The sequence below is a fragment of the Salmo salar genome, chromosome ssa10 (genome assembly GCF_905237065.1).
Source record: "Salmo salar chromosome ssa10, Ssal_v3.1, whole genome shotgun sequence".
Taxonomy (NCBI): Eukaryota; Metazoa; Chordata; class Actinopteri; order Salmoniformes; family Salmonidae; genus Salmo; species Salmo salar.
The window spans coordinates 16,686,372-16,713,513 of NC_059451.1; the positions used below are offsets into that span (position 1 = coordinate 16,686,372).

General features: G+C 41.6%; 2 protein-coding genes across 4 annotated transcripts; one reads left to right on the top strand and one right to left on the bottom strand.

Moving 5' to 3' along the window:
- Positions 1–14: 14 nt before the first annotated feature.
- LOC106613628 (pyroglutamyl-peptidase 1) lies at positions 15–8,804 on the bottom strand. Of its 2 annotated transcripts, none has more exons than XM_045687393.1 (5): positions 8,716–8,804; positions 6,704–6,756; positions 5,903–6,019; positions 5,556–5,788; positions 15–5,384 (listed from the first exon to the last, which is right to left on the bottom strand). In XM_045687393.1, the coding sequence occupies exons 4-5, from the start codon at positions 5,759–5,761 to the stop codon at positions 5,192–5,194; spliced, it is 399 nt and encodes a 132-aa protein (XP_045543349.1). In that variant the 5' UTR covers positions 5,762–5,788; positions 5,903–6,019; positions 6,704–6,756; positions 8,716–8,804; the 3' UTR covers positions 15–5,191. The 2 variants fall into 2 exon arrangements, with proteins under 2 accessions (XP_045543349.1, XP_014071560.1); XM_014216085.2 differs by having other exon boundaries at positions 8,633–8,795.
- LOC106613629 (U6 snRNA-associated Sm-like protein LSm4) lies at positions 8,792–20,246 on the top strand. 2 transcript variants are annotated; one of them, XM_014216087.2, is made up of 5 exons: positions 8,792–8,936; positions 10,632–10,673; positions 10,850–10,948; positions 11,208–11,397; positions 19,567–20,246. In XM_014216087.2, exons 1-5 carry the CDS (start codon positions 8,934–8,936, stop codon positions 19,674–19,676), a joined length of 444 nt encoding a protein of 147 aa, XP_014071562.1. In that variant the 5' UTR covers positions 8,792–8,933; the 3' UTR covers positions 19,677–20,246. The 2 variants fall into 2 exon arrangements, with proteins under 2 accessions (XP_014071562.1, XP_014071563.1); XM_014216088.2 differs by having other exon boundaries at positions 8,841–8,936; positions 10,653–10,673.
- Positions 20,247–27,142: the final 6,896 nt, after the last annotated feature.

Sequence of the window (27,142 nt, forward strand, 5' to 3'; positions counted from 1 at the left end):
GTTAATGAGGGTCATCTTTTTAAATGTTTATTTTTGTTTACAAAACCAACCACTAAATATAAATCCGGCTAAATACAGAGGAATTTGATATACATCTGTCATAAAATATGATATACATCTAAGAACAATAGGCCTACACATTGAGACAGAGGAGCATCTATAGGTTGGTATAGATGTTAGGCATACTGGGATCGATTTATGTAGGAAGTTTATTTCTAAATAGTAACCTAGTGAATATTCTACAGCCCTTTCCATTATTACATATGGCAAAGGTCAGAAGAGTATCTCAAAGGAAATTGGTCACCTCAACAAGCATTTGAGGACATAGGCTTTCACATCTGTGAGTATAGTCACATTTTAATCACATATGTAATAACCAGTATGTGACAGTGTGAAGGAACACATAAACAACACACAAAGACGAATCTCCATGGATACAGTCCATGAACACTGAAATACCCAGTAAACACAAAACATTTTGGGCAACAAAATTGCATATGACAGTTGTTCTGGGAAGAAGATACAATTCATCTGGATCAGCCACTGTACGTTATTATGTGGTTGTACCACGAGGTATGACATGTCTTTTAAAATATAGATACAACACGGGAAGAACCCGTAATGGGAGACAACTGAAAACAAATACTGTGTTATGACAAAAATACAAGAACAAAAGTAAACCAGCTCACTGACGTTCATAAAGCTGAAACATCCAAAACAATTCCGTCAATTAAGTAAAAATGAAAGTGCTACAGGAATGCAAGAACTGGGTCCAATTCTCACCTGGCTGCCTACCTGCCCACTTCATCAAATGAAATCCTCGGCTGGGATAAGCATACTGATCTGATGAAGTTCATTGAACACATCTGTCAAACATCACCATACAGCTATCAAAGTTGGGCCCACAGACTTAAAAATATGAGATAGAACCAAACCGTTCCCTGATATAAATGACCTTAGTAAAAGAAGGCACAACCACAACTTCTTATAAAAAAGACTCAAGAAACAATACGAAATCCATGTAAAAGAGCAGCATTGGGCTTTTGCAAGTAAGAGAAACTATCTGAAATTGTTTTTTTTCCCCCCCCAAGAAGAAAAAAAAATAAAAAAAGTTTAGATAACGTTGGGGGGGATATGAAAACACAATGTGCAGTTCACTTTAAATAAAAAAGTCTGCTCTACCGAACATTTTTCAGGTACATTCTGAATATTTCTATACAACATATAAATCCAGCTAAACACCTTATGAAAGCACCATCAGAATCACCTTTATTCACTAAGTACATTTACTCAGAGTTGTACTTGGTGATATGGTGCCAGCTGCTAGTGATAGACAACATTTAGAGACAGAATACAGACAAAAGTTTACACACATTATATACACAACTAGGTAAAGTGAACATAGAGAATGAGCAGATATACAAATGTACAGTGGGTATATGATTGATATACAGTGGATGTACACATTTACACTATGAATCTAAATGCAGAGAGATGGACAGAGTGAAATGCAGTTATTTTGTATACAGTTCAGAGATGGCCTGATGTGGTGTGCAGCATAGAGTGCATAGTGCTTTAGTATCTATGGGCCAGATGGCCGGTTGGTGAGGGCCACAGCCTGGGGGAAGAAACTATTCAGTTGGAAAGACGTTTTGGTCATGTGTTGCAGTTTGCCCTTGCAGTGGGCAGACCCAAACCAGACAGTGATGGAGGAGATGAAGGATGGACTCAACGATTGATGCTTAAAACCAGATAAGGATTGGCTGGGAGATTTAGTGTTTAGCTGCCGCAAGTAGTACATCCACTGGTGTGCCTTCTTGGTGACCTCTGATGTTGTCCTCCAATTTGAGGTTGTGGGAGATGATGGTCCCCAGGAATTTGAATGATTCAGCCGTGCTAACAGCTGAGCCAACAATCTTGAGGGGGAGAGATGGTGGGGGGGCGTTTTCTTAAGTCAGCCAACATTTCCACGGTTTTGTCTGTGTTGAGTTCCAGGTTATTGCGACTGCACCAGGCCACTAGTCGGTTGACCTCTCCACTGTACATGTACTCATCGCCGTCGGTGATGAGAACGACCAGTGGTGTCAACTGCAAACTTGAGTAGTTTGACAGATGCGTTGTTAGAGGTGCAGAGTGAGTAGAGTACTGGTGAGAGCATGCATCCTTGCGGCACTCCGGTGCTGAGGAATAAAGAGTCCGAGAGGTGTTTTCCCAGCTTCACGTGTTGCTTCCTGTTGGTTAGGAAGTCAGTAGTCCACTGATCGATGGAGCTGGACACGTTCAGCTAGGACAGTTTGTCTTGTAGCAGTTCTGAGATGATGTAATGAAAACAGAGCTAAAGTCCACAAACAATGTCCTTGTATATGTCTATGGTTTATCGATGTGTTTGAGGATGTAGTGTAGGCCCATGTTGACAGTGTCGTCCACAGACCTGTTAGCTCTGTAGGCAAACTGCAGTGGGTTGAGGGAGGCTTCAGTGATGGTTTTGAGATGGGACAGTACCAGGTGCTGAAAGGTTTTCATGATGACCGAGGTGAGCACTGCAGGTCTGTAAAAGTTCAGGCAGGGCACCTTTAGGTTTTTTTGGGACTGTAACAATGATGGAAGATTTGAAACAGGCAGGAACAGTGCATTGCTCTAATGACTGGTTGAATATGGCCAGTGAAAACAGGAGAGCTGGTCCACGCAGTGCTATAAACCTCTAAATATCTAAGCCATTTGAGGGGATGGTTACTAAGCTGACATAACATGTGGAATTGTTTTAAGATGGTCATACCATGGATAATTTAGCTATTTGATTTTGAATTTTAGCACATCTTTAGGTGTAAACATACAAAAATAAAAAAATGGGTTGATAAAATATTGAACTTGGCCATTACTACTATATCCCATAGAAACACATTGAATAAACATTCATAAATGGCAAAAAAAAAAATGGCAAAAAATAAAATCATAAGGAATAAGGTTTTGGAGGTTGGATACATATTTAACCCCTTATTTTTGTTGGCACAAAACTCCCATAACCCATACAAATTAATAGAAGTATCTTAAGATGGGTCTCGTGACACAGGAGAATACCATAGTGTTTGTGAGAGTCTCCCCTTTCCATTGAGTGGTTATTGTAGTTTGTAGGCCAAACCATTCGGACGCTACAGATGTTTTCGTGAGAAGCCAGATTTTTCGGGATGTCTCATGGTCTGACAGCTCTAGCTCTGTTACCTTCCACCTCAGATGCGGAAAGGCGGATGCGGTGGATTGAGACGTAACCCATGTAAAAAAAAAAAAAAAAGGGAATTTTGATAATTTTTTAAATTGTATTACTTAGATTGATGCACGTGTGCGTCAATAGACTTAAGTATTAAGTAGAGGAGAGAGGAGCCTGGAGAGGAATTAGGAAGGGAGGGGTGGGGTAGATGGGTGAGGGGGAAGTGGTAAGGAGGGGTAGGTGGAGGGTATGTATTGTCCTCGTGATTGAGGGGCCTGTGTGTCAAATCTGCAGTAGAACTAGTTAGTTTATTCGGCAGTGAGGGGTTAGGGTATGTAGCTTTAGGTTTCTAGTTGGAAATTTGTTTCAGTCCTTTCCAGACAGATGAGCAGTTGCTCTAGCCTGTCTTTGTATTGCTGTTTGGCTGCCTTCATTCCTGAGTGTAGCTTTTTCTTGGCCTCTATAGAGTACAATGGTCTTGCTCTTCGGCACTGCGGAGAGCCCTAAGCTCACCAGTGACCCATGGTTTGTCGTTGCTGTGTGATAGAAAAGTATTTGATGGTATGTAGTTCTCCTCACATACACTGATGCAGGATGTGAATCTGTCTGTGTAGTCGTGTATGTTGGCATTGCTGTCCTTGAATATGTTACAATCCGTGGTGTCTAGGCAGTGTTTTCACACCCCAATGGCCTCATCAGTCTATTTCCACATGTTTGACAGGCTTGGCAGTTTTTAGTTTCTGTCTGTATGCAGGGATGAGGTGTAGCATCACATGGTCTGAGTTCCCTTAGGGAGCATGGGAGACAGCATGGTATGCCCCTTTAATAGTGCTGTAAACATGGTCGAGAATTTTTTCTTGACTTGAACATTTCACCAATTGTTTGTATCTGGGAAGTTCCTGTTGTAGGCTGGTATGGTTAAAATCCCACTTGATGGTGAAAGTAGAATCTGGGTATTTTCTTTCCACCTCTGTGATCTGATCAGCCAGTAGATGTTGCTCTGTGTGTGCACATGTGTCCGTAGCGATGTAGACTCCGGCCAGAATGACTGAGGAAAATTTACAGGGTGAATAAAAAGGTTTGCAGTGGATGAAAATAGATTCCAGATCTGGAGACTTAGAAGAGTCATTATTGAACCAGCCTTGGGTGACGTAGAAACACAAACCACATCCTTTGGATTTATTGCACTGCTTCGGGATGCAATCAGCCCCGTAGACCTGGAAGCTGGCTAGACCCACAGCGTAAAAAAAGAAATCAGAGGTGAGAGCGAGAAGTCCTTTTTTTTATCCTTATCAGAAGTTGTAGCTCGCCGGTTTTGTTGGTGAGTGGAGAGGAAAAGACCTGGCATTTCATATACATAAAATCCAGGAAGTACTAACATGACTTAAGTAGCACCAACAAGTGGACGCCTAAGACTTCAATGAAAAAGCTGGTGACAAAAATAACTCTTCAAGATGATGAATAACAACCAAAGACAGAAATTCCCCTTAACTAGATAGATACCAATAAATAATGTGGAACTTGTACATTGAGTTGATGCAAAAAAAGGGATATTCCATACACTAACCCTGTTTCTGAGATAGCAGTGCAAGTATGGATAAAGAGTCAAAACCATGGAAGCTTCTCAACAACAGATTCAAAAAGAGTAGCGCTCCTACTAGAACAAGCATGTGGCTCACTTCTGTCAATTCCTGTTATTCCAGTTCAATTCATCTTGCTCAATCTCTTCTATGTAGACAGAATGTGGGGAAAGCTCGTTACACCAAAACACCGAACCAGCTTTACTCACCTCACCATAACCATTAAGATTAAAAAATGTACCCCCCCCCAAAAAAAAAGGGCCAGGTCAAGAGCTTGAGGAAACAGCAACGAAGAATGTGACGAAATGGCTGTGAAATAAGTCAACTGGAAGTGTCTGTATGGTTGCCATTTTTGAATAATCTCTCGTGTGTAAGGGGTTAAAGGCAGTTGGCTTTCACAGGTAAATTAGTGCACACGCTGGCAGTGGATCTTCTCTTCGGTTTGGTCGAGCATGTCCAACATCTCTTGTATGATGGCTTGGAGGGCCCTACCCAAGTCCACGCCACTATAAGGCTTCTCTATGGGAGGCACGTGGACGAATGCTGAGTGCCCATGGCTCAGGTACAGAGAGGTGTAGTAGGTGAAGTCACAGAGATATCTGTCAGGAAAAAGACAGGAATTCATATAATGGTGCTAAGTGGTGGTTCTACAGTAAGATTTGGGGGGGGAAATAGGCCTACAACTTTCTTTGAAATACAGGTGTATGCATGCATATTGATTTTATTAGCAATGTCGCAAACACAAAAGCACACAGGAGGAGGATGCTTACCTGCCAGCATCTTTTGAGACGGACACTGCTACTCCTAGTCCAGAGGCTGTCACTCTTTTGCAGACCGATTCCATGTCAATAACAGAGTCAATGCAGTCTGGGCCCCCCTCAATGCAACACTGAGAATGGGGACAGAAGCGGCTGTTGTCCAGACCCTTGTAGCCATGGTTACGGCCACATTTCTCTAAGGTAACGGTGGTGGCCATACCTGAGACTCCAACATGGACCACTAACTGATTCCCCATGCAGAGAAGGATACAAAACAAACAAATTCAAATATGGTGCATATCAAGGTGCATAATTGACCAGCAGGAAAGGAGATAGGAGCCCATTCATTGCCTTCTTACCTGGGGATGATACTGCTTCCATAGTGATGGAATCAAACTTTGGACTGCCTGGTAGTCGACAGGTACCTCATACACATGCAGGTCTATGTCCTTTCCCAGGCCCAGCTTCTTCAGTTCCTGAGAAGAGTAGACAGGTGATTAATACTCATAAAAGATCATAGAAATGTCTTCACATTACTTTGAAACTAATTGCTTTTAAAATAAATAGATGTTTTGTAACATGTTAGACATTTCCTTGTGGTCATCTTTACGTTGTCTATTCAGTCCATAAAAAAATGTGCACAACAGAAATATGATTGGATGATATCCTAAAAATACAAATTGGGAAAGCACAAATAGGAAAAGATGGAAAATGTCTAGAGGAGAGGACATTTCTAAAGTGTAATGTTCACAGCTGGCTCTATAATTTGCTACAGGACAACTGGCCATGGCTACCAGGCCAGTTCCCATAAACATTTAAAAGTGGCGTGATTGACCACAGCCACAAAGCAACCCTTTGTTTGATTTGAATATCCTTATCAAGTCTGTCTAGACACCCTGACAACCATTGTCCCCATCACATTTGCCAATACAGCCCACACCACCACTTTGGGCCCATAATGCTTCTCTCACATTATAGAACGTGTAAGAAAACATTTCCTGAATGAGATCCCATGACAACTAATGTGTTCTACCAAACAGGCTGAGCATGAACAAGGTAGGCAGTTGTGTTATTGTCAGGGAAATAAACTCATCCTTACAGTTATAAAGAAGACAAATTAATTCAATATAGTCTACGTGAAATATGCTAAATATACATACCTGGACTGCTACCCAACTGGCATTAATAGTGTGCTCTCCAAATGGCTCAAACCCTGCAAAATATGGCAGCATTTATAAAATCAAAAGAAATAGAGTTAAACTCAAATAGCAGATTCAATTAACTTGAGATTGATGCTTACTTATAGGATTGCTTGGCAATACATTTGCTTGAAGGGAAATAACTGTCCTAAGAACCCATGCTCGAAGGGACACTAAAGAAATAAGCACAATCCAATAAAAAGCTCACTTCATATGATGTGTTCATAAATGTGTGAGTGTAGCTGCAGTGAAGTTGAGACATCACTCTGAATCCCTGTGAAATTAATGGGCTGGTGTGTTCCCTTGGGGACACAGGGATCTGTCTGGCAGGAAGGTGAAAAGGAGAGAGCGTGGGGTCGGCAGCTGCTGGCCAGCTCTTTTGTGAGGCCCTCTGTTCCCAGGCAATCTAACATCTTTTATCAGGCCATCCTGTCTTCAACTGGCCTTTGTCTCTGGGAGACAGGAGAATTCGGGTCCCTTTCGGACAATTTTTGTGAACTCAGCAACATCGCAACATTTGTTGTGCACTGTGAACACTTGAATTCCGTGGTCCGGTTCCCTCTTTTAGGGCAATGTGAACACAAAGCTCCCCAGGTTCGTTTGTCATTATTCCCTCACCACACACTTAAATACTGCAACACCGATTCCCCTGCCATAATCCATCACATTGGTGCCACAAAAGAGAAGATTATGTGCAGGTTCGCAGAAAAAAAATGTTTTGGGATACTGATTAGCGACACAGAAATTCCAAAATATGTGTGTTTTTAGTTCAAGATTATATGTTTGCAATATGTTATCTATAGGCTGAGAGCTTCATAAAATGTTTATTTGATTGTGCGTTTTGAAAAGTGTGAGAAGACAACATAATTTGGTGAGAATAACATACTGTAGAGTACAAAATCGATTCTAGCTATTAAAGGGGCAGTCACCTATATTGGTTGTACAATTTTAAATTACAGCATTATTTAAATCTGCAGTTATTCTTCTGCTATTTATTATGTTAGCAATAAAATGTACATGTTAATAGTATTTTCTAATTACAATTATTATGTCTCATATTTTAAATCTATTAGCTTCCAAAATGTATGTATATCTAGTTGTCCAATAACACAATTCTGATTGAATGGCTTGTCCTGCACTTTGTAAAAACACAGAGTGCATGTTGGAAAAATATCTTGGTTCCTTTCTAAACATAGCAATGTGAATGCAAAAAGGACTCAGTCCACAAAATAGGTGAAGCGAACTGGAAAAAAAATAGTTGAGACCTCATTCAAAGGCAAGGGTAGTGTGACTTCAAAGAGAACTGGGTTATTTTGATTTCATTTAAATGTTTTACCCCAATTCACTTTAAAGAGGACTGAGATCATTTCTTTTAAAAAGAGGAAACTTTTAACTTTTAACCCTTTAACTTTAAGGGTGAAAACACCCTTAAAGTTAAACAATTCTGTTTAAGACTGCTAGTGTGTAAAGCAAATATTTATTGAAACTAGAATTTTGCTAAACACAAGGAATATATTAAAAATAAGCCATATTGCCTAACAAGTGGATGTCTGGAAGTCTGAAATATTACAACTTCCATTTTATTCTGCTACATACAGGGTCAAGTAGGTCATACCATGACACGTTCCTAAAGTTATGCAATTATGTCCATAGGCAGTTATCCATAGGCATATTATTTTGGAATACAAGAAACAAATTGACAATTTGACAAACACTTTGAAGGAATGCATGCCATTATACAAATAACAAACTGCAACTATTTGGACAACTCAGCTGCATGTCCTTCACACAACTTTTCAACAGTGTAACATTCTTGACATGCACGCCCTAGTTGGCTTTGTCGAGCTAGAAACTACGTACAGCCGAGCAAGTAGAGGAAACCCCACTAACCTGTTACAACAACAGTTGGCTTACTATTGTCCATATTTTTCTTAGCTGTAGTGAATGTTTTCGTTTGTTATTCTAAATTTTACCAGGAATGCAGCTGTCTGGGATTTTGCTGTCCTTTCACTGTTGATCAGTCATCTGTTTCTGTGCTTTTTGCGTATTTTTTTTCTCTCGGCGAGTCTGACGTAATGACGTATGGTAGCGACACATTTTGGTGACAACTTCCGTTAAACGGAGTTAGCATTAGCAAACAAAAATAAATTACGTTCAGTTGACCGGATAGTTTGTAATATAATCTGTTATAATGGTAAGTATATATTTTATCGTGTTACAGTAATATGAGGACTGTTATGTGTGGGACCGTGGAATAGCTCGACCACAAACGCGTGGTTGTTTTGTTTACCATGCAGCATGGATAGTTAGCTACTGTAACGTAACATGAACGTAGCTAAATGGTTAACTCATTGTGTTAATGCTAGCTAATAACTAACTAAAAATATAATAGTAATCTAGTTAAAACATTGACATATGTTTTATAGTATCTAAACACATGGTTTGCATTTCAAGTCAAATTTGACCTAACTAGTTAAGTACACTAAACAAACAATATAAACGCATCATGTAAAGTGTAGTTACCATGTTTCATGAGCAGAAATAAAGTATCCCAGAAATGTTCAATATGCACAAAAAGCTTATTTCTCTCAAATTTTGTGCACAAATTTGTTTACATCCCTGTTAGTGTGCATTTTTCATTTGCCAAGATAATCCATCCACCTGACAGGTGTGTCATATCAAGAAGCTGATTAAACAGCACGATCACTAGACAGGTGCACCTTGTGCTGAGGACAAAAAAAGGTGACTCTAAAATGTGCAGTTTTGTCACAACACAATGCCACAGATGTCTCACGTTTTGAGGGAGTGTGCAATTGTCATGCTGACTGCAGGAATGTCCACCAAACATAGTCCTGGGGTGCCTCTTCTCCCCACCCCCCAGTGCACGTTTTGGTTTTTGCCCTAGTACTACACAACTGATTCAAATAACCATCTCATCATCAAGCTTTGATTATGTGAATCAGCTGTGTAGTGTTACGGCAAAACTAAACGTGCACCCAGGACCGAGTTAGGGAAACCCTGCTGTAAGCCGCCTCAAATGTCATTTTAGAGAATTTGGCAGGTCATCCAACCAGCCTCACAACTGCAGACCACGTATATAGCATTGTGTGAGCGAGCTGTTTGCTGATGTCAATGTTGTGAACAGAGTGCCCCGTGGTGGTGGGGTTATGATATAAGCGGGCATAAGCTACGGACAAAGAACACAATTGCATTTTTATCTATGGCAATTTGAATGCACAGAAATACCTTGACGAGATCCTGAGGCCCATTGTTGTGCCATTCATCCGCCGCCATCACCTCATGTTTCAGCATGATAATGCACATCCCTATGTCACAAGGACTGTACACAATTCCTGGAAGCTGTAAATGTCCCAGTTCTTTCATGGCCTGCATACTCCCCAGACATGTCACCCGTTGAGCATGTTTGGGATGCTCTGGTTTGACGAGTACAATGGCGTGTTCCAGTTCCCGCCAATATCCCGCAACTCTTCACAGCCATTGAAGAGGAGTGGGGCAACATTCCACAGGCCACAATCAACAGCCTGATCAACTCTGTGAAGGAGCCGCCGCGCTGCATGAGGCGAATGGTGGTTGCCCCTACCTTTTTTATAAAGGTGTCTGTGACCTACAGATGCATATCTGTATTTCCAGTCATCTGAAATCCATAGATTAGGGCCTAATGACTTTTTTTAATTTACTGATTTCCTTTTATGAACTAACTCAGTAAATTCTTTGAAATTGTTGTGTTTATATTTTTGTTAAATGTAGTTTGCTATCATACCAGCTAGTTAGCAAACCTTTTCAAAGCTAGCTAGCTAATTTAATCATGTGTTAGCTAGTGAGCAAGACAACATGCGCAATGACTTAAAAAAAACATTGAAATTCACAGCTACCTCTATCTTTGCTGAAGACTGCACAGAACCACCCTATGGTAAGGATGGATTCAACTAATCTAAGTTTTTGTGATATTTTACTCTTACTTTGTTTCTTGAGTCATGTGAGTTTCTCACGGTTGTTCATGTAAATGTGGCCATTGGTTTTTGTGGTACAAACATGAAACCACATCGCATTGATTTCTTACTCATGCTTCTTCCCTATGCTCCTCAGCTGGTGGAGTTGAAGAACGGAGAGACGTATAACGGACACTTGGTCAGTTGTGACAACTGGATGAATATCAACTTACGAGAAGTCATCTGCACCTCAAGGGTAAAGGGTTTGTCTATAAGTACTTGTCGACACTCAAGACTTGTGACCACTGATCTGAAATATGTATATGGTTGCTTACGTGACAGCCATGAATGAAGAGGCTACATGGCTGTCTTCTTCACAAATCAACTATCAGAAAAATTTCCATGTCTAGCCACAAGATGGCACTATTGACAGTCAAAGATTCAGCTTATAAGAGTGCTTCTAGTAAAACTAATGCTGAAATTCTCCCCTAATCCCATTCACTCCTATCGTTTAGGATGGAGATAAGTTTTGGAGGATGCCCGAGTGTTACATCAGAGGAAGCACCATAAAGTACCTGCGTATCCCTGATGAAATCATCGACATGGTAAAGGAGGAGGTGGTGTCCAAGGGCCGCGGGCGAGGAGGCATGCAGCAGAACAAACAGCAGGGCAAGGGCCGAGGGGGAGGAGCAGGAGCAGGTAGAGGTAAGATGGAACCTCTCTTTCTGGGGAGGCAAATGGGTAACATTTGGTTGAGGTGCTGGTAGTATGATGCAATGGGGTCTTATATTTATGAGCTAAGTAAACATAGTGTGCATATATATATATAGATGTAGATAGATATTACACTTTTTTTTAAATTATTATTATAGAGTGATTCCATATGAAACCAAGACAAAAAAAAGAGCATGATATTGGGGATTTTCAAAAATGTTAAATGTAATCAATAGAATGGTCCTTTGGCAGAAGGATTGTTAACATATGTATCGAAACGCATAATTGAGAAATAATGAATAAAAGTTGGCATATTTATGAAATTGTGGCCTTACCAAGGCCCCCTTTAAGAGTCCATAATGTTTCATCTGTAGATGTTAGAAAGCAAAAAATATAAACAGAAATATTGAAGATTCCGTGTTTGATTTGGTGAATTTTGTGTATGTCTTGTTGAACATAATATACTCTACGGCAGGGGTCAGAACAGGCAGTCTTTTTGGGGGGGGGCCCACCAACCATCTGCCTCGACAAAAATCGTCCCGCGACTGAATCTAGTTGCCTACCCTCAACATTGAGGAGTTTACCACATCTGTACATGTTTCAAGCAGACCACCATAGTCCCTGTACCCAAGAATGCCACGGTAACCTGTCTAAACCTGTCATACAGCTAGGCTTGGGCAATATACTGGTGTATTTCGAAATACCAACGGTATGATTTCCAATAGATTTTTTTTAATATATACTAGAAGGCCAGCATCCTGGAGTCGCCTCTTCACTGTTGACGTTGAGACTGATGTTTTGTGGGAACTATTTAATGAAGCAGCCAGTTGAGGACTTGTGAGATGTCTGTTTCTCAAATTAGACACTCTAATGTACTTGTCCTCTTGCTCAGGTGTGCACCGGGGCCTCCCACTCCTCTTTCTATTCTGGTTAGAGCCAGTTTGCACTGTTCGGTGAAAGGAGTAGTACACAGCATTGTACGAGATCTACAGTTTCTTGGCAATTTCTCGCATGGAATAGCAATAATTTCTCAGAACAACAATACAATGACGAGTTTCAGAAGAAAGTCTTTGTTTCTGGCCTTTTTGAGCCTGTAATCGAACCCACAAATTATGATGCTCCAGATACTCAACTAGTCTAAAGAAGGCCAGGTTTGTTTCTTCTGTAATCAGCACAACACTTTTCAGCTGTGCTGGTTTTCTAATGCTCAATTAGCCTTTTAAAATGATAAACTTGGATTAGCTAACACAACGTGCCATTGGAACACAGAAGTGATGGTTGCTGATGTTGGGCCTCTGTACGCCTACGTAGATATTCCATAAAAAATCAGCTGTTTCCAGCTAGAATAGTCATTTACCACATTAACGATGTCTGCACTGTAAGTGACCCCAAACTTTTGAACGGTTGTGTGTGTGTATGTCACTTACAGTGCAGATTTTGTTAATATTGTAAATTACTGTTGTAAACATATATATTAGTGTACCATTCAAAAGTTTGGACACACCTACTCATTCCAGGATGAGTACGACAATGACCCAAAACACACCTCCAGGCTGTGTAAGGGCTATTTGTCCAAGAAGGAGAGTGATGGAGTGCTGCATCAGATGACCTGGCCTCTCAATCACCTGACCTCAACCCAATTGAGATGGTTTGGGATGAGTTGGACCGCAGAGTGAAGGAAAAGCAGCCAACAAGTGCTCAGCATATGTGGGAACTCCTTCAAGAGTGTTGGAAAAGCATTCCAGGTGAAGCTGGTTGAGAGAATGCCAAGAGTGTACAAAGCTGTCAAGGCAAAGGGTGGCTACTTTGAAGAATTTAAAATCAAAATATATTTTGATTTGTTTAACACTTTTTTTTGGTTACTACAGGGTTCCATATGTGTTATAGTTTTGATGTCTTCACTATTAGCAAATAGTAAAAATAAAGAAACCCTTGAATGAGTAGGTTTGTCCAAGCTTTTGACTGGTACTGTGTGTATGCGTGTCATATATACACTGCTCAAAAAAAATAAAGGGAACACTAAATTAACACATCCTAGATCTGAATGAATGAAATAATCTTATTAAATACTTTTTTCTTTACATAGTTGAATGTGCTGACAACAAAATCACACAAAAATAATCAATGGAAATCCAATGTATCAACCCATGGAGGTCTGGATTTGGAGTCGCACTCAAAATTAAAGTGGAAAACCACACTACAGGCTGATCCAACTTTGATGTAATGTCCTTAAAACAAGTCAAAATGAGGCTCAGTAGTGTGTGTGGCCTCCACGTGCCTGTATGACCTCCCTACAACGCCTGGGCATGCTCCTGATGAGGTGGCGGATGGTCTCCTGAGGGATCTTCTCCCAGACCTGGACTAAAGCATCCGCCAACTCCTGGACAGTCTGTGGTGCAACGTGGCGTTGGTGGATGGAGCGAGACATGATGTTCCAGATGTGCTCAATTGGATTCAGGTCTGGGGAACAGGCGGGCCAGTCCATACATGGCATCAATGCCTTCTTCTTGCAGGAAATGCAGACACACTCCAGCCACATGAGGTCTAGCATTGTCTTGCATTAGGAGGAACCCAGGGCCAACCGCACCAGCATATGGTCTCACAAGGGGTCTGAGGATCTCATCTCGGTACCTAATGGCAGTCAGGCTACCTCTGGCGAGCACATGGAGGGCTGTGTGGCCCCCCAAAGAAATGCCACCCCACACCATGACTGACCCACTGCCAAACCGGTCATGCTGGAGGATGTTGCAGGCAGCAGAACATTCTCCACGGCGTCTCTAGACTGTCACGTCTGTCACGTGCTCAGTGTGAACCTGCTTTAATCTGTGAAGAGCACAGGGCGCCAGTGGCGAATTTGCCAATCTTGGTGTTCTCTGGCAAATGCCAAACGTCCTGCACGGTGTTGGGCTGTAAGCACAACCCCCACCTGTGGACGTCGGGCCCTCATACCACCCTCATGGAGTCTGTTTCTGACCGTTTGAGCAGACACATGCACATTTGTGGCCTGCTGGAGGTCATTTTGCAGGGCTCTGGCAGTGCTCCTCCTGCTCCTCCTTGCACAAAGGCGGAGGTAGCGGTCCTGCTGCTGGGTTGTTGCCCTCTTACGGCCTCCTTCACGTCTCCTGATGTACTGGCCTGTCTCCTGGTAGCGCCTCCGTGCTCTGGACACTACGCTGACAGACACAGCAAACCTTCTTGCCACAGCTCGCATTGATGTGCCATCCTGGATGAGCTGCACTACCTGAGCCACTTGTGTGGGTTGTAGACTCCGTCTCATGCTACCACTAGAGTGAAAGCACCGCCAGCATTCAAAAGTGACCAAAACATCAGCCAGGAAGCATAGGAACTGAGAAGTGGTCTGTGGTTACCACCTGCAGAACCACTCCTTTTATTGGGGGTGTCTTGCTAATTGCCTATAATTTCCACCTGTTGTCTATTCCATTTGCACAACAGCATGTGAAATGTATTGTCAATCAGTGTTGCTTCCTAAGTGGACAGTTTGATTTCACAGAAGTGTGATTGACTTGGAGTTACATTGTGTTGTTTAAGTGTTCCCTGTATTTTTTGAGCAGTATATATATAATGGCGCCAAGATGTCGTTAATCATTTTGTATTTATTCCTTGTGTTATTTGTCTATAAAGGCTCTTTTACTCTGCATTGTTGTTAAGGGCTGTATGTAATCATTTCACTGTTCTACGCCTGTTGTTTACGAAGCATGTGACAAATACATTTTGATTACCGCTGCTCTATGGGCATATCAAAGTTCCCAAGTGGGATCTCATTCTATGAATTGCATTTTGTGAAAATCCCCGAAATCATTGTCTTTTAAACAATTTCTGGTTTTGTATGAAATCCCTCTAGTCTTAGGTGAAATGGTTTGTGTCCTGCTCTCGCATATGCTCCCAAATATTTTGCTGTGCAACCTGGAATTTTAATTTGGGAGCACCAGTGCGCCTATTAAAAAAAATTATAAAAAATATTCTCCCAGATAATTGTTGTAATGATTAGGCTTCGCTGTACCATTTGTTTCCGAGTGCCCTAGAGAAAAAAAGTGAGCACTGATCCGTTAGCGTCATGGTTGCACAATTGCTACAGCAAAAACGGCTTGTTTCTAGCTACAAAAATTCTAAAGATCTGGCGTGGCGCAACATTTTTGTCCTCCTATAGCGGATAGACGTGACAGAATTTTATATGTATTTATTAACCAGTTGGCCGTTTATAAAACTACTCGCAGGCCTTGAACCATTTGTTTACACTTTGTTCAGTCATGTTACTGCATTGGCTAGCTAGCTAACAACCTGAGGAGTGTACTACAAAGCAGGATCAATGGGTTAGCCAGCTAGCTTTGATGAACAACCAGAAATAACTATAGATTTTCTGATTCATTAAGAAAGCTAAACTTATGTTTGTGTTATTGGTTGTTTAGTCAATGAGACCATGCCCATTTTTTTTAAGCTCCTCTTTAAAAAAAAAAACACTTAGGCAAGTCAGCTGGCTAACTCATTGATTCTGCTTTGTAGTATACCCCTCTGGTAACTTTACCAGTATATCCAAACATTTGGGGGCACAGAAAGAAAGGAAAAAGGATAGCTTCTTCAGGAGATCAATGATCATAGCAATGAATGACTGATCTCCTGGATTCATCACCACAAACCTGCCATTCTTGGAGTGTACAATGTTCAATGTTATGCATCTCAATAGGAAAATACTGCTTTTACTCAATGTAGAAACCTAATATAACCCAAATGACTTTGTAATTTCAGTGACCGGTATTTTATCAACATGTTAGCTTTTATAATAAACTGTCTTTACAATGTTACATAATTTCTAGCGGACAGCATGTGCTTCAAAAGTAGCTAGAATTCATAAAGGCCCAATATAGGCTGTCAATCAAGAGACGGTGTACAATTTTCAATGTAATGCATCGCAATAGGAAAATTAGATAAACCAAATTTCCCACAAATTACTTTAATTTCAGGCCTGCCAACCTGCATGTATTTTGCATACCATGCACGCAATTTGAAGTCAAAGTACATGACTTTAAGACGACCCTAAAACACACAGAAAAAATAGGCTTCTAGTTGGCACATTGTGGTTTTTTGACTCAACGGTCGGAAGTTGGGAGCTGAGCCAATCTGAGGACATGGGCGAGGAGAAAAATTCTCTAGCTGTATGCTCTGGCCAGCCCCTGTAATCATAGTACTATTTACCTCCCTTGTGCTGAATGGCTGATCTCCACATCGTTCGTTGATACCACTGATGTGTGAGGGGGGAAAAAGGGTACGAAAAATGGAGAATGAACTGTTTGCCAAATACATTTTCCAAAAGTGTATGTTAGTCAAGCACATAATCACTATTCTTTCGTAGTTAGCTCCTTAGCTAAGGTGTCATTACAATGAAAGTAGTTGGCAACAACATTATCAACTCAGTGAACACTTGCTTGCACATGCTTTGTTCTCCGCAACGGTAGTAGTCACGAGCGCATTGCCGAGCAAGGAAACGTGCGGTTGTTGCGGTAGTTTAGAGCATGTTCCTGTGTGGATGGAAACAGACATGGCAGAGAGCTGTTCCGCTAATACCGTCCTTCACAGAAAGTTATTTTAGACGGTTTAAAGATTAGTAGGCCTATGTTAATGAATATGTTATTGATCTGTCCGTTTGATATGTCTGTATGTCAACAGTAGGCTGCTAATGATGTGATAATAGTCAGTTCACGAGTGACAACAAGGCATGGTGAGTGAATGGTAGACTAGTAGTCAGACCTTGATGGATTAGGTCTGGGATAGAGATCTGAAACCAGCTCATATAGGCCTAGTTTAGTTGTTTATATTTCAAATAGTCTAAAGTAAACTAGACTACTACATTGCATCTAGTAATTGAATTGAGAATTTTCTCCCCAAACAAAATTACGAAGCCAGTTCACATTTTCACTAGACTATCCACATAAAGACACCTATGAAATCAAATAATCATTACCCCTAAATTTTGCCCAGAAATATGTGAAGGTGTCATTGAGACCACCTCAATTTAATGTAGGATCAAACAAGACTACTTTGTTGGATACATTGTTTGATATAATTTAAGACTAGAGCTGTGTTCGAATACCCATACTAACATACTACTACATACTTATTAAGTATATACTATTAGTTCATTTTAGTATACTGTAAACGAACGGTATCCTTTCAGTTGTGCGTACTAGCGCTTCGCCTGTCTATTGGAAGTTGATGCTGTTGCTATGCAACCTCTTGCTAGCTTGTTGGCATAATAAATGACTAGCTAGACATTTTACAATTTCGGGTGTGTTCGTAAATTCAATCTGGAGTGCCAGAGTGCGCTCTGGGTGTAAATCCAGAAGTTTTTCAGATTGTCCGTTTCAGAGCGGTTCGCTCTCGGAGCGTGCTCTGGCTGAGGAATCGGGTTGATTCAAGCATTCTGACCTTACAACCGCAGTAAAGCACCCAAGCTAACTGGCTAATGTTGGCTAGCTTGCTAGCTATTTCCAGACACAAATGAAAGAACACCTTACTCTGACCATTTTACTTGCCCTAGCAGAGCTGGTTAGGCTGGTTCATGCGATCCAGAGCGTTTTTGACTGTAACTATGCTGCTGGCAACAATTTAATTAAGTTTATTTTTTTTGCCAGTTTACTGACAATGGCCATATATTCAACGGGTGTTAAACATTCGTAAATTCATCAGTTATTCTGCGCTCTGGCACACTCAGATGAGAGTGCTGTGAAATCGAAGTAGATGGACAGAATTTAACAATGTCCATTGAGAACGCACTACGACTATACCACTTAACTAAGAATGACATGAATAATCAAGTCAATAAACGTTGGGTAGTTAGTTAGATGATAGTTTATACTGCCTGGCAAGTTCGACGTATTAGTAGCCAACTAACGTTAACATTACTCGTTAGGTAACTAGCTAACATAGCATTACAGCAGTATGTACCGGTATGCGGTTCGTAAGGATAGCGTAGCTAACAAATTGTCAGCCAACATAACGTGTAACTTATTTGATAAGTCATTACTTTATTACGTTGTTCAACATTTTCTTAACATTTCTCATAATTAGTTAAAGCAATGAATTTGTATCCGCCCCGTCGGACTTCGGCTGCCATTATCTTCAAATCTGAAAACGTGAAGCCACGACCATTTTCTGAAGAATTGCTTTTTAGGCCCTAAAGGCACATAATGTCCACCGCTTGCATACTTCGTATTTTGGCAAATTTAGTATGATATGAGGGAACTTTTGGTATACTAACTATATCCATATTATGACCAATTTTATTTAACTAGGCAAGTCAATTAAGAACAAATTCTTATTTACAATGACGGCCTAGGAACATTGGGTTAACTACCTTGTTCAGGGGCAGAATGACAGACTTTTACCTTGTCAGCTCGGGGATTCGATTTAGCAACCTTTCAGTTACTAGCCCAACGCTCTAACCATTAGGCTACCTGCCGCCCCCAATAAGCATACTACATAGTCAATTTACATCACAAATAGTGCGGTTAGTATGAGTATTTGAACACAACTTAGGTTTCAGGAAATGGCAGTTGCAGGTTTTTCAAAAACGCTAAATGCTCCAACTTCCAGAGAGGGAAGTTGACTGACCCCCTACCCAACCTTAGGCCAACATTGGCCTCCCATTCTTACTGAGGCAGTCTTCTGCTAACATCATTATTAGGCAAAAAAAAAGTGCATTTGCCTATGATTTAAGCAGTGTGTGTCCCAGATGTGTAATTTTAATGACAGGTATATGCATCCACATTTTAGCTTTTATAATAAACTGTCTTTACATTGTTACATATTAGTTGGGGTGGCAGGTAGCCTAGTGGTTAGAGCGTTGGGCCAGTAACTGAAAGGTCGCCTGATCGAATCCCTGAGCTGACAAGGTAAAAATCTGTCGTTCTGCCCCTGAACAAGGCAGTTAACCCACTGTTCCTATGCCGTAATTGTAAATAAGAATTTGTTCTTAACTGACTTGCCTAGTTAAAAAAAAAAAATTGTTTCTAGGGCACAGCATGTGCTTCAAAAGTAGCTAGAAATCATATTTGCCCAATATAAGCTGTTTGTCAGTCATTATTTTCTGGTGCTCCTAATGTGGCTTAACTTTGGTCATGCTGTATGTCTCTGCTCAATGTTTAGGTGTATTTGGAGGCCGTGGCCGGGGTATGCCAGGAGTAGGCAGAGGCCAGCAGCAGCAGGAGAAGAAGCCTGGTGGTGGCAAACCTCAGGGAGTCAAGAACCAGCACTGAGGAGAGGGACAGACAGACAGGTCAGATGTAAGAGATGGTATAGTTTTCACAGAATAACAACTCAGTGGAGATCATCTCACACAATGTCTGTGAGTGGCCATTACTGCTCCCTCTGTGCTATGTTTCTAGCTATGTGTGTTGTGTGAGTTTGAACTTCACTGTGAGAACTATGAACAGTCCGTTCAGGTCAGAAAATGCAGGGTTTTGTTTTATCTACAGATTTTTTTCTTCCCGACTTCAGTTTTTGTTAAGTTGTCAATTTGGGCCACCGTCAAAAACCTATAAATATCATCCAGAAGTTAGTTTTATTGTGCCTAGAGACATTTACATACAACTGATTGTACCCAATTGTTTTTATATCCAATTGTTTTCAACGTAAATCACATTTTATGCCCTTGGAATTTTAAAACTTAAGTTGATTGGGTTATATGACCGAAAAAATACCTAGTTGGTTAAAGAGTCCCAATTGGGTGTTTCTAAATGTTTTACTTTTGGAATTTTATTTGCATTTTGTAACCCAAGAAAATAACTTTGTAATTTACTTACATGAGAATAAACAATTTTATGTTATACATTGTACTTTATGTATGAAAGAAGAAAAAACGAATTCAGATCTGTTTTGAATTGGTCTACATACAGAATTAAAAAGCCTTTTGTAACACTCATGCTCGCTTATCTCCTAAAGTGACAAAACACAATTTGCATATTAGGTTTATGTTCTTGTATAACTAGCTGTAAAATTAACAGTCCATAGTCAACAAACAATAAGGCGTACATATAATAAAGCTGGTGTAACCCTCTAACCCCCTAATGCGCAACGCTCTATCACAGAGCTGCTGAATCGACAATAATGCAGCCAGGATTTTGCGTGACGACTTAAACTGAATTCTTCCACTGCTCTGTGTTCGTTGCATACGTCAATCTGAGACTGCCATCGTTGAAGTCGTTTGTGGTGACGTCAAAATGAGGGGTGTTGTACAAAACAAAGTCCTTAGCGACTGGATCATCTCTAACCAATCAGAGTATCAATGCAAATGACTGATTTTCAAAATGCAGCTTTACCCACGTGTGTTCTGGCTCTGGCCCAACCGGTTTCTGTTACCAATCAGAACGGTCAGAATGTGTTTACGTTCTAGAAATCGTCTGCAAGGTACTTAGATCCAGAGTCGTAGAGTACGAGTCATAATACCAATAAAACCTAGCGGTCTAACAGGGAAGTCGTTCAAATAGTTTTTCCATTAGGTGATTTTAAAAACATTTAAAATAAGGGCTGTGTAGGCTTACTGTGACGTTTTGATAACCCTGTAAATCCTTCTAGGACAAGGTTACTTCTATCGATATATTTGCCTGTATTTACCCCCCAAAAATTATATGCTAATGTGGCTATTATAAGGAACTACAAATGACATGATGATCTGGACGAGACTGCCTAATCGAGGCAAAGGTAAGGATCTCTGGATTAACTATCAAATGTTAGAAAAATGTAGTTATTAATAAATTGGCAAAATGTATTTAAATTGACAATTCTGTGAACTGCCTTGTGCAAGTTTTAAATTGACACAATACCTGTTAGCAAAGGTGTCTGCCAGAGATGATGTGCAGGAGCTTGCAGTTTTGCATGATGTCTACTTTGATGCTAATTAGCGTTTTCAAATCTGAGAGTAAATATTGCCGAGTATATTAATAAAAGTCACCTTGTCCGAGAGAGATTTGCATGGCTATCACAACGTCACGCCAGCGTAAGCCTATACAAAACACAGCCCTTTTTTAAGTGTTTCTAAAATCAAATTTATTTATGAAGCCCTTTTTACATCAGCTGATGTCACAAAGTGCTATACAGAAACCCAGCCTAAAACCCCAATCAGCAAGCAATGCAGATGTAGAAGCACGGTGGCTAGGAAAAACTTCCTAGAAAGGCAGGAACCTCGAAAGAAACCTAGGGAGGAACCAGGCTCTGAGGGGTGGCCAGTCCTCTTCTGGCTGTGCCGGGTGGAGATTATAACAGTGCATGGCCAAGATGTTCAAATGTTTATAGATGACCAGCAGGGTCAAATAATAATAAAAATCACAGTGGTTGTAGAGGGTGCAATGGGTCAGAACCTCAGGAGTAAATGTCAGTTGGCTTTTCATAGCCGATCATTCAGAGTTAGAGACAGCAGGTGCGGTAGAGAGCGACCGAGAGAGAGAGTCGAAAACAGCAGGTCCGGGATAAGATAGCACGTCCGGTGAACAGGTCAGGGTTCCATAGCCGCAAGCAGAACAGTTAACTGGAGTGGCAGCACGACCAGGTGGACTGGGGACAGCAAGGAGTCATCAGGCCAGTTAGTCCTGAGGCATGGTCTTAGGGCTCAGGGAGAGGGAGAATACTTAAATTCACACAGGACACCGGATAAGACAGGAGAAATACTCCAAATATAACAGACTGACCCTAGCCCCCAGACACACAAACTATTGCAGCATAATTACTGGAGGCTGAGACAGGAGAGGTCGGAAGACACTGTGGCCCTGTCCGACAATACCCCCGGACAGGGCCAAACAGGCAGGATATAACCCCACCCACTTTGCCAAAGCACAGCCCCCACACCACTAGAGAGGTATCTTCAACCACCAACTTACTACTTCTCCCCCACGGCACGGACCCGAGGGGGGCGCCAACCCGGACAGGAAGATCACGTCAGTGACTCAACCCACTCAAGTGACGCACCCATCCTAGGGACGGCAGGGGAGTGCGCCAGTGACTCAGCCCCCGTAATAGGGTTAGAGGCAGAGAATCCCAGTGGAGAGAGGGAAACCGGCCAGGCAGAGACAGCAAGGGTGGTTCATCGCTCCAGTGCCTTTCCGTTCATGGAGCTCTATAGGAGAAAGCCCTGCCTCCAGCTGTTAGCTTAGAAATTGTAGGGACAGTAAGGAGGCCTGCGTCTTGTGACCGTAGCGTACATGTAGGTATGTACGGCAGGACCAAATCAGAAAGATGGGTAGGAGCAAACCCAAGTAATGCTTTGTAGGTTAGCAGTAGAACCTTGAAATCAGCCCTAGCCTTAACAGGAAGCCAGTGTAGAGAGGCTAGCATTGGGGTAATATGATCACATTTTTGGGGTTTTAGTAAAGATTCTAGCAGCCGTGTTTAACACTAACTGAAGTTTATTTTGTGTTTTATCCGGGTAGTCGGAAAGTAGAGCATTGCTGTAGTCTAATCTAAAAGTGACAAAAGCATGGATACATTTTTCTGCATCATTTTTGGACAGAAAGTTTCAGATTTTTGCAATGTTACGTAGATGGAAAAAAGCTGTCCTTGAAATAGTCTTGATATGTTCGTCAAAAGAGAGATCAGGGTCCAGAGTAACGCCGAGGTCCTTCACAGTTTTATTTGTGGTACAATCATCAAGATGAATTGTCAGATCCAACTGAAGAGCTCTTTGTTTCTTGGGACCTAGAATTAGCATCTCTGTTTTGTTCGAGTTTAATAGTAAAACATTTGCCGCCATCTACTTCCTTCTGTCTGAAACACAGGCTTTCAATTTTGGTGCTTCACCATGTTTCATCGAAATGTACAGCTGTGTATCGTCCGCATAGCAGTGAAAGTTAACATTGTTTCCGAATGGCATCACCAAGAGGTAAAATAACCTTGGCAAAACAAACGTCCCCTTTTCAGGACCCTGTCTTTCAAAGATAATTCGTAAAAATCCAAATAACTTCACAGATCTTCATTGTAAAGGGTTTAAACACTGTTTCCCATGCTTGTTCAATGAACCATAAACAATTAATGAACATGCACCGGTGGAACGGTCGTTAATACACTAACAGCTTACAGACGGTAGGCAATTAAGGTCACAGTTTTTGAAAACTTAGGACACTAAAGAGGCCTTTCTACTGACTCTGAAAAACACAAAAAAAGATGCCCAGGTCTCTGCTTATCTGCAAGTTGGCATGAGGACTGCAGATGTGGCCGGGGCAATAAATTGCAATGTCCGTCCTGTGAGACGCCCAAGACAGCACTACAGGGAGACAGGACGGACAGCTGACTGTCCTCGCTGTGGCAGACCACGTGTAACAACACCTGCACAGGATCGGTATATCCGAACATCACATCTGCGGGACAGGTACAGGATGGCAACAACAACTGCCTGAGTTACACCAGGAACTCACAATCCCTCCATCAGTGCTCAGACTGTCCGCAATAGGCTGAGAGAGGCTGGACTGAGGGCTTGTAGGCCTGTTGTAAGGCATGTCCTCACCAGACATCACCGGCAACAACGTCGCCTATGGGCACAAACCCACCATCGGTGGACCAGACAGGACTGGCAAAAAGTGCTCTTCACTGACGAGTCACGGTTTTGTCTCACCAGGGGTGCTGGTCGGATTCGCATTTATCATCGAAGGAATTTGCGTTACACCGAGGCCTGTACTCTGGAGCGGGATGGATTTGGAGGTGGAGGGTCCGTCATGGTCTGGGGTGGTGTCACAGTATCATCGGACTGAGCTTGTTGTCATTGCAGGCAATCTCAACGCTGTGCGTTACAGGGAAGACATCCTCCCTTATGTGGTACCCTTCCTGCAGGCTCATCCTGACATGACCCTCCAGCATGACAATGCCACCAGCCATACAGCTTGTTCTGTGCGTGATTTCCTGCAAGACAGGAATGTCAGTGTTTTGCCATGGCCAGCGAAGAGCCTGGATCTCAGTCCCATTGAGCACGTCTGGGACCTGTTGGATCGGAGGGTGAGGGTAGGGCCATTCTCCCCAGAAATGTCTGGGAACTTGCAGGTGCCTTGGTGGAAGAGTGAGGTAACATCTCACAGCAAGAACTGGCAAATCTGGTGCAGTCCATGAGGAGGAGATGCACTGCAGTACTTAATGCAGCTGGTGGCCACACCAGATACTGACTGTTGCTTTTGATTTTGACCCCCCCTTTGTTCAGGGACACATTATTCCATTTCTGTTAGTCACATGTCTGTGGAACTCGTTCAGTTTGTCTCAGTTGTTGAATCTTGTTATGTTCATACAAATATTTACACATGTTAAGTTTGCTGAAAATACATGCAGTTGACAGTGAGATGACGTTTCTTTTTTTGCTGAGTTTATATAGTGGAAACAATAGTGGTCCTAAAACGGAATCTTGGGGAACACCAAAATGTACAGTTGATTTGTCAGAGGACAAACCATCCACAGAGACAAACTGATATCTTTCCCGACAGATCTAAACCAGGCAAGAACTTGTCCGTGTAGACCAATTTGGGTTTCCAATCTCTGCAAAAGAATGTGGTGATCGATGGTATCAAAAGCAGCACTAAGGTCTAGGAGCACAAGGACAGATGCAGAGCCTTGGTCTGATGCCATTAAAAGGTAATTTACCACCTTCACGAGTGCAGTCTCAGTGCTATGATAGGGTCTAAAACCAGACTGAAGCATTTCGTATACATTGTTTCTCTTTAGGAAGGCAGTGAGTTGCTGCGCAACAGCAATTTCAAATTGTTTTGAGAGGATAAAATGAATGGTGGAAAAATGATTGCAACAGCTAGGTTTTATGGGTATTATGACACCTCCACTGTGGGGCTCTATTGCGGAAAAGAAACTGATGTCTGTGGGTGTGGCATTTGGCAAGGGGTTTGGATAGCAAGGCAAGCCCTGATTTAACATAAAGTTATAATTCATGAAGTTAAATATCAAATGCGATGCTGACTGATTTAGGATGCTGTTCCATGAGTTTTATTACTGTATTGTTGCAAGTATTGTGGCTGTTTCTATTGAATTTAAATGGAACATCTGTATTAGTTTCAGTAACCACACGAAACCCCAAAAAAGAACTCAAACCTCACCTTCATTTACATGAAAAGCCAGCTTCAATTGAAAATGTAAAATGCATAAGTGTTTTGACAAGGGGTTGCTGGAAATTATGAGGCCATGGTTTCCCTACCTCTGAAATAAGGTGCCTTCGGAAAGAATTCAGACCTGTTAAATTTTTCCACATTTTGTTACAATACAGCCTTATTCTAAAATTGATGAGGAACATTTTAACTTTTATCAATATACACACACAATACCCCATAGTGACGAAGCGAAAACAGGTTTTTATAAATTCTTCCAAATGTAATACATTTTATTATAATTTTTTTTAACCTTATTTACATAAGTATTCAGACCCTTTGCTATGAGTCTCGAAATTGAGCTCAGGTGCATCCTGTTTCCATTGATCATCCTTGATGTTTCTACAACTTGACTGGAGTCCACCTGTTGTAAATTAAAATTATTGGACATGTTTTGGAATGGCACACCTGTCTATATAAGGTTCCACAGCTGACAGTGCATGTCAGAGCAAAAACCAAGCCACGAGGTCGAAGGAATTGTCCATAGAGATCTGAACAGCATTTTGTAAAGGCACAGTTCTGTGAAAGGGTACCAAAAAAATTCTGCCGCATTGAAGTTTGGAACCACCAAGACTCTTCCTGGAGCTGGCCTCTCGGCCAAACTGAGCAATCAGGGGAGAAGGGCCTTGGTCAGGGAGGTAACCAAGAAGCCGATGGTCACTCTGACAGAGCTCTAGAGTTCCTCTTTGGCGATGGGAGAACCTCCCAAAAGGACAACCATCTCTGCAGCACTCCACCAATTAGGCCTTTATGGCGGAGTGGAGAGACTGAAGCAACTCCTCAGTAAAAGGAACATGACAGCCCGTTTGGAGTTTGCCTAAAGGATGCTCAGACCATGAGAAACAAGATTCTCTGGTCTGATGAAACCAAGATTGAACTCTTTGGCCTGAATGCCAAGAGTCACATTTGGAGGAAACCAGGCTCATCACCTGGCCAATACCATCCCTACAATGAAGCATGGTGGTGGCTAGGGCTGTTGCAGTGACCGTATTACCGCCACACCGGCGGTCACGAGTCATGAAGGCAGTCAAATTCCACATGACCGTTCAGTCATGGTAATTAGGCTTCTCCAAGCTCTGATGCTGCTGCTGGTCATTAGTAGCCTACCAAACTTGCTAACTGCCTGGTACTCAGCACTCTATTGTCCCTCTAATCACACACTTCATGAGAGCCCATGAGCTCATGTTGTGCAACATTTCTATCGGCAATGCAATTGCATGAGAAAACAGGGATGGCCTCTACTAAAAAGAGGATCCCATCAGCTTTCTATAGGCTAGACCTACTATATTTATTTCTCAACTTTCCTAATATTAAGCACATTACTTATTTACAACAGGAGTGTAGCCTACCTGGCTGGCATGAAAATGAACCATGGACAAAGTGTCCTCCATTCGCTATTTATGTGCATAGATGACGTATTTGTTTCCTGCTGCCCCTGTTTCGATAAAGGTGCATGATAAATGTCCATTCTAAATCAAAACAAATTTCACACATATATTACTCAGTATATGCAAAGACGATTAAATCAGGAGTAGTCTGATGGGTGTCAATATTAGCTTATCACTTGTGAATGATGCCCAGCATAAGAAACAATGCCTTTT

Bases quoted from the DNA above. Each gene is read 5' to 3' on its own strand.
- LOC106613629 (XM_014216087.2), top strand. The intron at 10,674-10,849 runs GTAAGGATGGAT...TATGCTCCTCAG, and splicing joins CTGCACAGAACCACCCTATG to CTGGTGGAGTTGAAGAACGG. The intron at 11,398-19,566 runs GTAAGATGGAAC...CTCAATGTTTAG, and splicing joins AGGAGCAGGAGCAGGTAGAG to GTGTATTTGGAGGCCGTGGC.
- LOC106613628 (XM_014216085.2), bottom strand. From the start codon at position 8,666: ATGGACAATAGTAAGCCAACTGTTGTTGTAACAG. The intron at 5,789-5,902 runs GTAAGAAGGCAA...ATGGGGAATCAG, and splicing joins GGAAGCAGTATCATCCCCAG to TTAGTGGTCCATGTTGGAGT. The intron at 5,385-5,555 runs GTAAGCATCCTC...TTTTCCTGACAG, and splicing joins GTCTCAAAAGATGCTGGCAG to ATATCTCTGTGACTTCACCT.